The 15,000-nt window shown below is 40.9% G+C and overlaps 2 protein-coding genes across 3 annotated transcripts in view; both read left to right on the top strand.

Annotated features, from left to right (window-relative positions):
* The window catches only part of LOC118768538, a 492,176-nt gene that overhangs the window by 141,534 nt on the left and 335,642 nt on the right, over positions 1-15,000 (top strand). The window lies entirely within an intron of this gene.
* Positions 1-15,000, top strand: part of LOC115226763 (laminin subunit alpha) — a 50,421-nt gene that overhangs the window by 23,604 nt on the left and 11,817 nt on the right. Inside the window, exons 5-9 of the mRNA XM_029797783.2 lie at positions 1,364-1,577; positions 5,286-5,404; positions 9,094-9,184; positions 10,766-10,862; positions 12,282-12,457. Coding sequence (XP_029653643.1) covers positions 1,364-1,577; positions 5,286-5,404; positions 9,094-9,184; positions 10,766-10,862; positions 12,282-12,457 — 697 coding nt within the window. The remainder of the gene's footprint in view (positions 1-1,363; positions 1,578-5,285; positions 5,405-9,093; positions 9,185-10,765; positions 10,863-12,281; positions 12,458-15,000) is intronic.

Raw genomic sequence — 15,000 nt, 5'->3', positions numbered from 1 at the left:
GTTTTATTATGTTTTGTTTTAGTAGCTTCTTGAAACTTCTGATGTGAACAGGAAGGCAGTGGCTGTAGAACTGAGAATGTGAGTGTATGGATGGGTGGGTGGGTGGATAGATAGAAGAGTCAGTTCGTGTTACTAAGGGCTTCAAAATCATACAATGAACAGTCTTTTACTTGTTACAGTCATTTCACTGCGGCCATGCTGGGGCACTGCCATGAGGTTTTGTAGTCAAACAAATCAACCCTAGCAATTATTTTTTAAGCCTGGTACTTATTCTCTTTCTCTTTTCTCTCTCACTCTTTTACTTGTTTCAGTTGTTTGACTGCAGCCATGCTGGAGCACCGCCTTTAGTCGAGCAGATCGACCGCGGGACTTATTCTTTGTAAGCCCAGTACTTATTCTATCGGTCTCTTTTGCCGAACCGTTAAGTGACGGGTACGTAAACACACCAGCATCGGTTGTCAAGCGATGCTAAGGGGACAAACACAGACACACAAACATACACACACACACATATATATATACATATATACGGCAGGCTTCTTTCAGTTTCCGTCTACCAAATCCACTCACAAGGCATTGACAAAAGGGATGCAACTCAACTATAATTTTAAAAGGGTTTCTATTGAATAGTTTTATGTATTTACGGCTAGTGGGGAAGTGCTTTTATATTAATTGCAAAAAGCTTTCATTTGCATTGTGAATAACATCCTTCTTTGTCCACAGTATTTCTTCAGTATCAAAGATATTTCCATTGGAGGACGCTGCGTCTGCAATGGTCATGCTGATCGATGTGACAAAAAGGATGCAACTCAACCATAATTTTAAAAGGGTTTCTATTGAATAGTTTTTTGTATTTATGGCTAGTGGGGAAGTGCTTTTATATTAATTGCAAAAAGCTTTCATTTGCATTGTGAATAACATCCTTCTTTGTCCACAGTATTTCTACAGTATCAAAGATATTTCCATTGGAGGACGCTGTGTCTGCAATGGTCATGCTGAGCATGTGACAAAAGGGATGCAACTCAACCATAATTTTAAAAGGGTTTCTTTGAATAGTTTTTTGTATTTATGGCTAGTGGGGAAGTGCTTTTATATTAATTGCAAAAAGCTTTCATTTGCATTGTGAATAACATCCTTCTTTGTCCACAGTATTTCTACAGTATCAAAGATATTTCCATTGGAGGACGCTGTGTCTGCAATGGTCATGCTGAGCAATGTGACAAAAGGGATGCAACTCAACCATAATTTTAAAAGGGTTTCTATTGAATAGTTTTTTGTATTTATGGCTAGTGGGGAAGTGCTTTTATATTAATTGCAAAAAACTTTCATTTGCATTGTGAATAACATCCTTCTTTGTCCACAGTATTTCTACAGTATCAAAGATATTTCCATTGGAGGACGCTGTGTCTGCAATGGTCATGCTGAGCGATGTGACAAAAGGGATGCAACTCAACCAAACAAGCTTTTCTGTGAATGTCACCATAACACTTGTGGGCCCCAATGTGAACGATGCTGTCCGGGATTTGTCCAGAAAAAGTGGCAGAGGGTAACCACCAACAAGGACTTCATGTGTGAACGTAAGTATTACTGTTGTGGCTTGTTGTGATGCTGTTGTTTGACCCTGGGTCACTCTGACTCAGCATACCTATGAACAAAGGTTTTTCTTGTCATGACCATCCTGACTTCCATTCAGGCATTGTTTATCTAGGACTACATTATATAGCATGTTGTTGTTGTTGTTACTATTCAGTCTTAGGTCAATCCTGATCCAGCAGGCCTATGATCAAAGCCGTTCCATCTGTGACCATCCTGTCTCCATTCAGATATAGTGTATCAAGGACTACATCATCTTATGTGCCTTTCTTTGACGTTGCCTAGTCCTCAGTCCAGATCATGATCCTGAAGATATATTGTCAACAGTGCCAGTGGCACGTAAAAAGCACCATCCGATCATGGCCACTGCCAGCCTCGCCTGGCCTCTGTGCTGGTGGCACATAAAAAGCACCATCCGATTGTGGGCATTGCCAGCCTGGCCTGGCCTCCGTGCTGGTGGCACGTAAAAAGCACCATCCGATCGTGGCCATTGCCAGCCTTGCCTGGCCTCCATGCCAGTGGCACGTAAAACGCACCATCCGATTGTGGCCATTGCCAGCCTTGCCTGGGTCCCATGCCGGTGGCACGTAAAAAGCACCATCCGATCGTGGCCGTTTGCCAGCCTTATCTGGCACCTGTGCTCGCGGCACAAAAAAAGCACCCACAACACTCATGGAGAGGTTGGCGTTAGGAAGGGCATCCAGCTATAGAAATATTGCCAGATCAGACTGGGCCTGGTGCGGCCTTCTGGCTTCCCAGACCCCAGTTGAACCGTCCAATCCATGCCAGCATGGAAAGCGAACGCTAAACGATGATGATGATGTTCCAACCCTGACCATCCTACCTTTATTCGGCCATAGTGTTTCTAGGACTACATTATCTCATTATTGCTGTTTAACTCCTGGTTAGTCCTGGTCAAACAAACCTATCATCATAGATGTTACGGGCTGCAAATCATTCAGGGTTTTGTTCAGGCATAGTGTATCTAGGACTACATTTTCTAATGTGATCTTCCACACAAACTTCATTGGTGACTTTTAACTCCAGGTCACACTTGGTCTAGCAGACCTGAGAACAAAGCCATTCTACATGTGACCATCCCATCGTTCAGAACCACTATCTCTTTTTATCTTTTATCTCGTTTACTTGTTTCAGTCATTTGACTGCGGCCATGCTGGAGCACCGCCTTTAATCAAGCAACTCTACCCTGGGACTTATTCTTTTGTAAGCCCAGTACTTATTCTATCGGTCTCTTTTGCTGAACCGCTAAGTAACCAGTTGTCAAGCAATGCTAGGGGACAAACGCAGACACACAGACACACACACATATATATATATATATATATATATTATATATATATATATATATATATACATATATACGACGGGCTTCTTTCAGTTTCGTCTACCAAATCCATTCACAAGGCTTTGGTCGGCCCGAGGCTATAGTAGAAGACACTTGCCCATGGTGCCACACAGTGGGACTGAACCCGGAACCATGTGGTTGGTAGACAAGCTACTTACCACACAGCCACTCCTGTGCCTATTGTGTTTTTTCTTTAATAACAGTTTGCTAGGATTTGAGGAAGATTTGGCTGTTCTCTCAACCAGGTCTAGCTACCATGTGGAGAACTCCTTTGTCAGTTCATATATTGTTTTGTTCTTTTACTTGTTTCAGTCATTTGACTGTGGCCATGCTGGAGCACCACCTTTTTTTTAGTTGAGGAAATCGACCCCAGGAATTATTTTTTGTAAGCCTTGTACTTATTGTGTCGATTTCTATGGCCAAACCACTAAGTTATGGGGATGTAAACACACCAACATCGGTTGTCAGGTGATGGTGGGGAGGACAAACTCAGACACTGACACACACATAATATATATATATATATATATATATATATATATATAATATATATATATGATGGGCTTCTTTCAGTTTTCATCTACCAAATCCACTCACAGGGCTTTGGTTGGCCCGAGGCTGTGGTAGAAGACACTTGCCCAAGGTGCCACACAGAGAGACTGAACCCAGAACCATGTGATTGAGAAGCAAAAGCTTGTGTGTATGTGTGTGTGTGTGTGTGTTTGTGTATTCATGTAAGACACAAGGGGTAGATTTGAGAGAGGCTTGGCTGCTATTTCTGTCAGGCCAACTTACCACGTAGAGGTTTCCTTTATTGGCTCATACATACATGTATACACACACACGCACGCACGCACACACACAACAATAGATTGTGATTTGAGGGCAATTTTGCTGTTATTTTGATCAGATATGTTCTGGTACGTTGAAGCTGTATCCAGACTGACTGAATCAGATAGTGTTGCAGTCCTATGTTGTGGAGTGTTTTTGTGGGTCCTTTTTATTTGATGGGGGTGGGGGCTGCCAGAGTGTAGAACAGTGTCCCCAGCTCTTTGATTGTCTAGGGTTCATTATGCATGCAGTGTCAGGGATCTGATGATTAAAGTTTGCATCAGTTAGAGACTGTGCTCTTGTACATTCTAGAAGAGGGTTTTTCACTGTACTTATTTCTATCATCATCATCATCATCGTCGTTTAGCATCCGTTTTCCATGCTAGCACGGGTTGGACGGTTCAACCGGGGTCTGGGAAGCCAGAAGGCTGCACCAGACTCCAGTCTGATCTGGCAGAGTTTCTACGACTGGATGCCCTTCCTAACGCCAACCACTCCGTGAGTGTAGTGGGTGCTTTTTACGTGCCACCGACACAGGTGCCAGACGGGGCTGGCAACGGCCACGATCGGATGGTGCTTTTTACGTGCCACCGGAACGGAAGCCAGCCGAGGCAGCGCTGGCATCGGCCATGTTTGGATGGTGCTTTTTATATGCCACCGGCACTGGAGCCAGTCAAGGCAGCACTGGTGTCGGCCACATTCGGATGGTGCTTTTTATATGCCACCGGCACTGGAGCCAGTCGAGGCAGCACTGGCGTCGGCCACGTTCGGATGGTGCTTTTTAGGTGCCACCAGCGCAGAAGACAGTCGAGGCGGCGCTGGCATCGGCCATGTTCGGATGGTGCTTTTTATGTGCCACCGGCACTGGAGCCAGTCGAGGCGGTGCTGGCAACGACCATGTTCAGACGGTGCTTTTTATGTGCCACTGGCACAGAAGCCAGTCGAGGCGGCGCTGGCAACGGCCATGTTCGGATGGTGCTTTTTATGTGCCACCGGCACAGAAGCCAGTCGAGGCGGCGCTGGCGTCAGCCACGTTCGGACGGTGCTTTTTATGTGCCACCGGCACAGAAGCCAGTCGAGGCGGTGCTGGCAACAGCCATGTTGGGATGGTGCTTTTTATGTGCCACCGGCACAGGTATCACAACTACTATTTCCATTGATATTTATTTCGAAATCAAAGTAAATTAAAAGCTCCATTAAGAACAGATCATTAAACTCTGACATGCAGTAAATCCAAGTTGGATCACCTGGCATAAATAAGCTTGGATGTATAATCAACAGAAAAATAATCTTTCAGAGCAACACCTTTAGCATGAAAAGAGAAAAGCCTAAATTTCACATATAGTTAATATTGCTCAACAGCCGTTTCATTCAGATAAACATTACCAGAATGCATAATTACATTATTGTGACACATGATTTAAAACAGTGTTAGCCCAAATCATCAGATATGCTATTGCTAATCAGAAACTCGTTACTGGTTTATATATTTCAGCATGCAACTGTCATGGACACACAAATGCATGTGTTTACGATCCTGAAATAGATACCAAAAAGTTGTCACTGGACATACACGGAAACTATGATGGAGGTGGCGTCTGCCAGAACTGCGAGGTATGTAATGGACATTATACAGTTACTCAGTATGTCTTTGTGTGTGTGTGTGTGTGTGTGTGTGTGTGTATGCATGTGTATGCATATATATGTGTGCATATATAAGCATATATATATGTGTGTGTGTGTATGTTAGAGGTATATATGTGTATGTGAATATATATATATATATATATATATAAAGCGATTATCTCCCTTACCACGGAAGAAATCACTTATTACCTCCCCTTACCTGGAACTCTTCTTTACACTTCTTAACGAAATCATAACACAATGTTTTGAGAAATTTGAAAAGTTAACACAAAACCGGTAATTTCTTCAAAAACTATGTCACTGTATGAGGAAAAAAAATTTATAACATTCTTCTGACATAATGACTCAAATATATATTTTTAAACCTTTTAAAACAAGCCTTCTGTAGTTTTTTCACTTTTTACTATTTTCTATATATATATATATATATATATATATATATAATATTTTACAAAATAAGAAAATGGAGAAATACATCTCTAATCAATGATCAACTACCAGATAATACCCAATCACATAATTTATTAAACCACTACATATGACATTAAGGTCAAACATAATAGTATAGAACAAAACAATGTAAATCAATGAGAATATGATACACATAAGTACAGTATGTATAATGATAAAATAAATACAAATTAATATAAACTACATCTTACAGCTGTTTCAGCCATGCAGATATGGTTGCCTCATTATGCTCATATTAGCCATGTGTGATAGGTTAATATATATATATATATATATATATAGATATATATATATATATAATATATATACACAAAGGTATATATAGGTAAGATCCAGGATCAAGGTGTAGTAGTTAGTGAGCTTCAAGCAGTCTGTAGAGAATATAAAAAACAACTTTCAGGAACAATAGGGGTTTATTGGTGCAGAAGGATGTGAGATCAAATCCTGTGTGAGTTAACACGGGATCTCCTAACATGCAATGTAAATTTCATGTAACCAAGATATCTTTAGCCTAACGAGCAGCTTGCAGTTTACCCCTCGTTATGATAATTACTACTTCCGAGTTTCCATGGGCTGTGAAACATATGTAGTCTGGACTTTATCTGCTCCATTCCCTAATTCTTGGAAATATAGTCCTTTAGACTAATCCAAAGGAGAGGGGTCAAGAGTCTACAAGACAGCAGCCCTTCCTGTTTATCAAAGGAAATTTGTCCATCGAGAGAGGGAAAACCTACCTCGCTTGGCAACAGGTGGGGGTTGGCGTCAGGAAGGGCATCCAGCCGTAGAAAACATGCCACACGCATAGCGCTGCGTATATGTGCATACATTTTTGTAGGCACGGGCATGGCTGTGTGGTTAGGGAGCTTGCTTCCTAGCTACATGGTTTCGGGTTCAATCCCACTGCGTGGCACTTTGGATGGGTGCCTTCCACTATAGCCCCGAGCCGACCGGAGCTTTGTGATTGAATTCGGTAGGTGGAAGTTACTGCCGTGTGTGTATGTGTGCATATAGCTGCTCGGTGCCTCTCCGAAAGAGCGAGGGGGATACATATATATCATCATTGCCAGTGCTGGTGGTACATAAAACGCACCATTTGAGTGTGGTCAGTGCCAGTGCTGCCTAACTGGCTCCAATGGTAGTGGCACATAAAAAGCACTATTTGAGCATGGCTGATGCCATTACCGTCTGACTGGCCTCCATGCTGGTGGTACGTAAAAAGCGGCGAGATGGCAGAAACATTAGCACGCCGGGCGAAACGCGTAGCCATATTTCGTCTGTCGTTAGGTTGTGAGTTCAAATTCCGCCGAGGTCGACTTTGCCTTTCATCCGTTCGGGGTCGATAAATTAAGTACCAGTTATGCACTGGGGTCGATGTAATCGACTTACTACCTATGTTTGTCTTTGTTTGTCCCCTGTATGTTTAGCCCCTTGTGGGTAGTAAAGAAATAGGTACGTAAAAAGCACCTACTACACTCTCAGAGTGGTTGGCATTAGGAAGGGCGTCCAGCCGTAGAAACATTGCCAGATCAGATTGGAGCCTGGTGCAGCCAGTCCCCAATCAAACCGTCCAACCCATGCCAGCATGGAGAGGGAACATAAAACGACACGATGATGATGATAACAAGCTGCCATGCAGTTTCCACATTCCAAAGATGGTCACAACGCATTGATCAGCCTGAGAATATGGTAAAAAATACTCTTGCCCAAGGTGCCACACAATGGGACTGAACCAAAAACCAAGAGACTTCAAAGCAACAGTTTTAACCACATAGTCAGGCTATATATCTGTATGATATATATATATATATATATATTATATATATCATCATCATCGTTTAATGTCCGTTTTCTGCCTAGCACGGGTTGGACGGTTCGACCGGGGTCTGGGAAGCCAGGGGCTGCACCAGGCTCCAGTCTGATCTGGCAGTGTTTCTACAGCTGGATGCCCTTCCTAACACCAACCACTCCGTGAGTGTAGTGGGTGCTTTTTATGTGCCACCGGCACAGGTGCCAGGGGAGTCTGGCATCGGCCACGATCGGTTGGTGCTTTTAACGTGCCACCGGCACGGAAGCCAGTCAAGGCAGTGCTGGCATTGGCCACGTTCGGATGGTGCTTTTTATGTGCCACCAGCACAGAAGCCAGTCGAAGCGGAGCTGGCATCGGCCACGTTCGGATGGTGCTTTTTATGCGCCAATATTTATATATTATATATCTGTAAATTAATATGTTACCATTATCTGGCCATCTAGATGGCCAGATAACCGAAGAGATGGTGTTGTGGATTTCCACTTCGGCATCTGAAACTCAGAGTTTTATCTTGACTACCGAGTAATGTAACATATTATTGTATAGATAAATTTCCTCTAGTTACATAATATTGAGGTCTCTTTTTTTCTTTTGTTATCTTACCGTTTTTACCAATATATTATATATATATATGTATAATATATATATATATTATATATATCTGTTTAATATATATATTTTTTTGCCTATATGTAAATTACGAGTATTACTGTCTGTGGAGTTATATTGTAGTAGAAGAATTAGTAGTTTTGACTGCTATTTCTAAGTTTCGGTATGTGGTGAAGCAACTTTTTGCTAATCCCTTAATTATGTTTATAATTATTAAAAAACTTTTTGTATAAGTTTTTAGCAATAAGGGTCTTTTTCCATGCCGAACTACTTGGTAAAATTGTTAATTATTAAATTGATAATTTTTACCCTATTTTTCTATAATATACTAGCAGTATCGCCCGGTGTTGCTCGGGTTTGTAAGGGAAATAACTATATAAGCATTTTTGGAGAGTTACTTCCCTTATATAAACCGAGCAAAAAATGCACTAAAACATGCATTAAAAAAACGAAAAAATGATGGTAATTTTTTTAAATCGTAGACTCAACGTAGACGCGCGCTAATGCCCAGAAGGGCTCGATATGAATCACGACTATAAGATACCCGCTTTTGGTTAAACTGCTCCGCAAAATGTGGGAGTAGTTAGGAATCTAAATCGGAGGAGACAGACTCTCACACAACTTCAGTTTTATATATAAAGATTATATATATATCTGTATACACACACACACACACACATACGTATACTCGTACATACTCCTACACATATGCATGCATCTAATACCAGATTTACTATATGCATCTTTTCCCCTCTTTCTGCTCCTCCAGCATAACACAAAGGGCATCAACTGTGAACAGTGTATCGATGGGTTCTATCGACCTTTCAATGTACCTAAGGATGTGCCAAACGTCTGTCACCGTAAGTATTCACTGCAGACCTGATAAGGTCAGGGTCTACTTCCTCTCAATGATGTTTTCATTTTTTTTACCTTCATTTATTTCAATCATTCTTAAAAAATTATTTTTTCATAAATCTTTAACCCTTTCATTACCATATTTATTTTGAGATGCTCTGTTTCTTTCAATTACTTTAAATATAACAAAGAATTTAGTGAAATAACTTAGTTATCATTGAGCTAGTGTTAGGAACATAAATTGTGACTAAGGTTTGGTGGAAGATTTTAATTCAACACTTATGAAAACAAGACATTTGTACTCAGAACCAGAGCCGGTTTCAGCCGGGTTGGTATTGAAGGGGTTAAACACACCTCTACATTTGGGCAGATGGACATAAGAACTTGGAAGGGTGTGAACTGAAGGAAATTAGGCTGTTGTTTCTAGCATATAGAGTGACCACATTGAGGTCTCCATCTCCCATGTCTTCTGCTGATTAATTTTCTTCTTAACCCTTTCATTACCATATTTATTTTGAGATGCTCTGTGTTTCTTTCAATTACTTTAAATATAACAAAGAATTTAGTAAAATAACTTAGTTATCATTCAGATAGTGTTAGGAACATAAATTGTGACTAAGATTTAGTGGAAGATTTGAATTCAAAACTTATGGACACAAGACATTTGTAGTACAGAGCCAGAGGTGGTTTCAGCCAGGTTGGTATCAAAAGGGTTAAATACACCTCTACATTTGGGCAGATGGACATTAGAAGCAGTTGGAAGGGTGTAAATTGAAGGAAATTAGGCTGTTATTTCTAGCATATAAAGTGACCACACTGAGGTCTCCATCTCTCATGTCTTCTGCTGATTAATTTTCTTCTTAACCCTTTCGTTACCGTATTTATTTTGAGATGCTCTGTGTTTCTTTCAATTACTTTAAATATAACAAAGAATTTAGTAAAATAACTTAGTTATATCAATTAAGCTAGTGTTAGGAACACAAATTGTGACTAAGGTTTGGTGGAAGATTTTGATTCAGAAATTGAAAACATAAGCAATTGGGAAGCAGTTGCCAGCAACCGTGGAGATTGGCGACGTACCGTAAAAGAGGAAACACAAAGGAGTGACAGAGAGAGAGAGGAGAAATGGAAAGACAAGAAAAGGCGTCAACAAGAAACTATGATATTACAACCAGCCAGGAACAGTCTTCGTTACATTTGCGGCACCTACCAGAGGGAGTGTTTGTCCAGGATAGAACTACACAGCCACAGCAGGAAATGTATCAGGACATGAAATGTAAAAGCCAGACTAGACTATTTTATGCGCAACTCCATTGTCTCCCGAGACAAAAAGGATGCCAACCAATATATATATATATATATATATATAGGTTATGCCATGTGGGCTGTGCCTGATGACTGTACTGAGATGTTAGATGTGTTATAAAATTTTGTTTGGCAAGTTCTCAGCACAAGAAACTACTAGTAGCACATAAAAATATGGATTGTGTCTATTGAATTTTATATATATTATATATATAATATATATATATAAATGTATGGATTTCCCCATCAAGGTGTCTAGCTATCTCTATTTCTTCCTGCAGAATGTCAGTGTCGCTCCCGATTCTCAACTGGTTCTTGTGAAGAAGGCTCTGGACGTTGTATGTGCAAACCACAGTATACAGGAGAGAATTGTGACAGGTAAATATATTATTCTATATAGAATTTACACACACACACAGGAGTGGCTGTGTGGTAAGATGCTTGCTTCTCAACCACATGGTTCAAGGTTCAGTCCCACTGCATGGCACCGTAGACAAGTATCTTCTGCCATAACCTCGGGCCGACCAAAGCTTTGTGGGTGGATTTGGTAGATGGAAACTGAAAGAAGCCCATTATATATATATATATATATACTGTTTACTCTTTTACTTGTTTCAGTCATTTGACTGTGGCCATGCTGGAGCACCGCCTTTAATCGAGCAACTCGACCCCGGGACTTATTCTTTGTAAGCCCAGTACTTATTCTATCGGCCTCTTTTGCCAAACCGCTAAGTGACGGGTACGTAAACACACCAGCATCGGTTGTCAAGCAATGGTAGGTGGACAAACACAGACACACAAACACACACACACACATATATATATCTATCTATATATATATATATATATAGTGGAGGTGCAATGGCCCAGTAGTTAGGGCAGTGGACTCGCGGTCGGAGGATCGCGGTTTCAATTCCCAGATTGGGCATTGTTTGTGTTTATTGAGCAAAAACACCTAAAGCTCTACAAGGGGTGGTGGCGACCCCTGTTGTGCTCTTTCGCCCCAACTTTCTCTCACTCTTTCTTCCTGTTTCTTGACTAATGCTACGATGGACTGGTGTTCCGTCCATTTGGGAGGAATACATACGCCATAGAAACCAGGAAACTGGGCCCATGAGCCTGGGTAGGCTTGAAAAGGGCACAACGAAGGATAAAATTAATTAATTTTATGAAAAAGGACCATTTCACGGTAAAATTAGGGTTCAGCAAAGATTTGCTTTACAACATACTAAAGTTTAGAAATAGTAGCCAAAAAACCTTAACTATTTCTTCTAGTTTAAAAAGGGACTCCCAGAAAAACCAAGATTGTTTTCAAGTATTTTGGTTTTTCTGGGAGTCCCTTTTTAAAGTAGAAAGAATAGCTAAGGTTTTTTGCCTGCTATTTCTAAACTTCGCTATGTGGTAAAGCAAATCTTTGCTGAACCCTAATTATAAAATATATATATATATATATATATATATATATATATATATCTCTTTATATATAAAATTGAAGTTGTGTGTGTGAGACTCTCTGTCTCCTCCAGTTTAGATTCTTAACTACTCCCACATTTTGCGGTACAGTTTAACCAAAAGCAGGTATCTTATAGTCGTGATTCATATCAAGCCCGTCTGAGTATTAGCGCGCGTCTACGATGAGTCTACGATTTAAAAAAAAATTACCATAATTTTTCCGCATTTTTACTGATTTTTGCTCGGGTTATATAAGGGAAGTAACTCTCTAAAAATGCTTATATAGTTATTTCTCTTACAGATTCTCTCTCTCTCTCTCTCACCTATTCTCTTTCTCTCACCCAGGTGTAACAATGGCTACCACAACTTCCCCGAATGTATGCCCTGTGACTGCCATGTCAATGGCACCTCTGAAGGCTTATGTGACGTCGGCGGGGGCCAGTGCCCCTGTAAGTCCAACTATATGGGGCGGAAGTGTGACACTTGCCGATCCCAATACTACAACTTCCCAGAATGCAAAGGTATGTCTCACCCACCTATTTCTTTATTACTCACAAGGGGCTAAACACAGAGGGGACAAACAAGGACAGACATAGGTATTAAGTCGATTACATCGACCCCGGTGCGTAACTGGTACTTAATTTATCGACCCGAAAGGATGAAAGGCAAAGTCGACCTCGGCGGAATTTGAACTCAGAATGTAAAGGTGAAATTCCTATTTCTTTATTGCCCACAAGGGGCTAAACACAGAGGGGACAAACAAAGAGAGACATAGGTATTAGGTCGATTACATCGACCCCAGTGCGTAACTGATACTTAATTTATTGACCCCGAAAGGATGAAAGGCAAAGTCAACCTCAGCGGAATTTGAACTCAGAACGTAAAGACGAAATTCCTATTTCTTTATTACCCACAAGGGGCTAAACACAGAGGGGACAAAGAAGGACAGACATAGGTATTAAGTCAATTACATCGAGCCCATCTATTTCTTTGCAGAGGGGACAAACAAGGACAGACATAGGTATTAAGTCGATTACATCGACCCCAGTGCGTAACTGGTACTTAATTTATTGACCCCGAAAGGATGAAAGGCAAAGTCGACCTTGGTGGAATTTGAACTCACAACATAACGCAGACGAAATACCGCTAAGCATTTCGCCCGGGGTGCTTACGATTCTGCCAGCTCGCCGCCTTGTATGTCTCACCCACCTGTTTAACTTGCCAGTTGGCTAGTTGGTTTGAATTTTGATTAGTATTTTATGCATTCTAGAGGACACACCTGTTAATTTTCAGATATTGTAATGAAAGTAAGCTAAGACAGTTGGGTGTATGTAATTTGAGGGAGAGTTGACTGCTGTTTAGCTTTTGTGTAGAGGCCTGCCTCATTGATTCATACACACATACAAAAGACAATAGCGTATGATTTGAGGGAAATTTGGCTTCTATTTTTAACAAGTCTAGCTACCATATAAAAGTTTCCTTCATACATACATACATCATACATACATACATACATACATACATACATATGTAAAACATTAGAGTGTGATTTGAGGGAGATTTAACTGCTATTTCTACCAGGCCTGGCAACCATGTAGAGGTCTCCCTCTTTGACTCATACATTTATACATAAATAAGACAGTAGGCTGGGAGTTGAAGGAAATTTGGTTGCTATTTCTAGCAGGTCTACCTACCAATGTACAAGCGTCTCTCATTGGCTCAAACATACATTCAGGCATACATAAGACAATAGGGTGTGATTTGAGGGAAATTTGGTTGCTATTTCTAGCTGGTCTAGCTACCAATGTAGAGGTCTCCCTCATTAGCACATACATAGATAAGAAAGGAGGAAGTGATTTGAGGGGGATTTGGCTGCTATTTCTTTTAGGTCTAGCTAGTAGTGTTGAGGTTTCCCTCATTGGCTCAAACATAAATTTTTACAAATATAAAACAATAGGTTTGATATGAGGGAGATTTGGCTACTATTTCTACTAGGTCTAGCTACCATGTACAGGTCTCATTTATTGGTTCATACATATACATACACATCCATAAGACAGTGTGACTTGAGGGAGATTTGGCTGTTATTTCTACCAGGTGTAGCTACCATTTAGATGTCATTTTCCCTTGGCTCACACATACATTTTCACATACATAGAACATGCATGATTTGAGGGAGATTCAGCTACTGTTTCTACTAGGTCTAGCTACCATGTAGAGGTCACATTTATTAGCTCATCCATATACATACATAAGACAGTGGGGTGTGATTTGAGGGAAATTTGGCTGCTATTTCTACCTGGTGTAGCTACCATGTAGAGGTCATATTTATTAGCTCATCCATATACATATATAAGATTGTGAACTGTGATTTGAGGGCGATTTAACTGCTATTTCTGTCCAGTCTAGATATCGTGTACAGGTCTTACATATTGTGATTATCATAATTTTTATCAATGTTTATGTCAAAATTATCATCTCCATCAACCTCCATTTCTGACCACCACTACCTACCACCACCATCTCCACCATGCTTCATAAGCGTCGTACCCCTACCAGCACCCACCTCTACTATCAATCCGTCAATGACCACTCCATCAGTTACGGTGATGAGGGTCCCAGTTGATCCGGTCAATGGAGCAGCCTGTTCATGAAACTAACATGCAAGTGGCTGAGTACTCCACAGACAAGTGTACCTCTGACGTAGTTCTCAGGGAGATTCGGCCTGACACAGGATGTGACTGGGCTGGCCCCTTTGAATTACCGGTACAACTCATTTTTGCCAGCTGAGTGGACTGGTGCAATGTGGAATAAAGTGTCTTGCTCAAGGACACACTGCAAAGCCAGGAATTGAACTCAGGGCTATACAATTGTAAACTGAATACTCTGACCACAAAGCCAGGCTCCTTCACTCACTGACCACCATCACCACCATCACCATCAACAATCTCACCACCACCATTTTCACCAACATCATCACCACCATCATCACCAACATCATCACCACTGCCATCACCAACATCATCACCATCATCATCACCATCATCATCATCATCATCATCAA

Source organism: Octopus sinensis, linkage group LG30, assembly GCF_006345805.1.
Source record: "Octopus sinensis linkage group LG30, ASM634580v1, whole genome shotgun sequence".
Classification (NCBI taxonomy): domain Eukaryota; kingdom Metazoa; phylum Mollusca; class Cephalopoda; order Octopoda; family Octopodidae; genus Octopus; species Octopus sinensis.
Note: the sequence above shows the minus strand (reverse complement) of the source record. Positions and strands in the feature narration are given on the sequence as shown.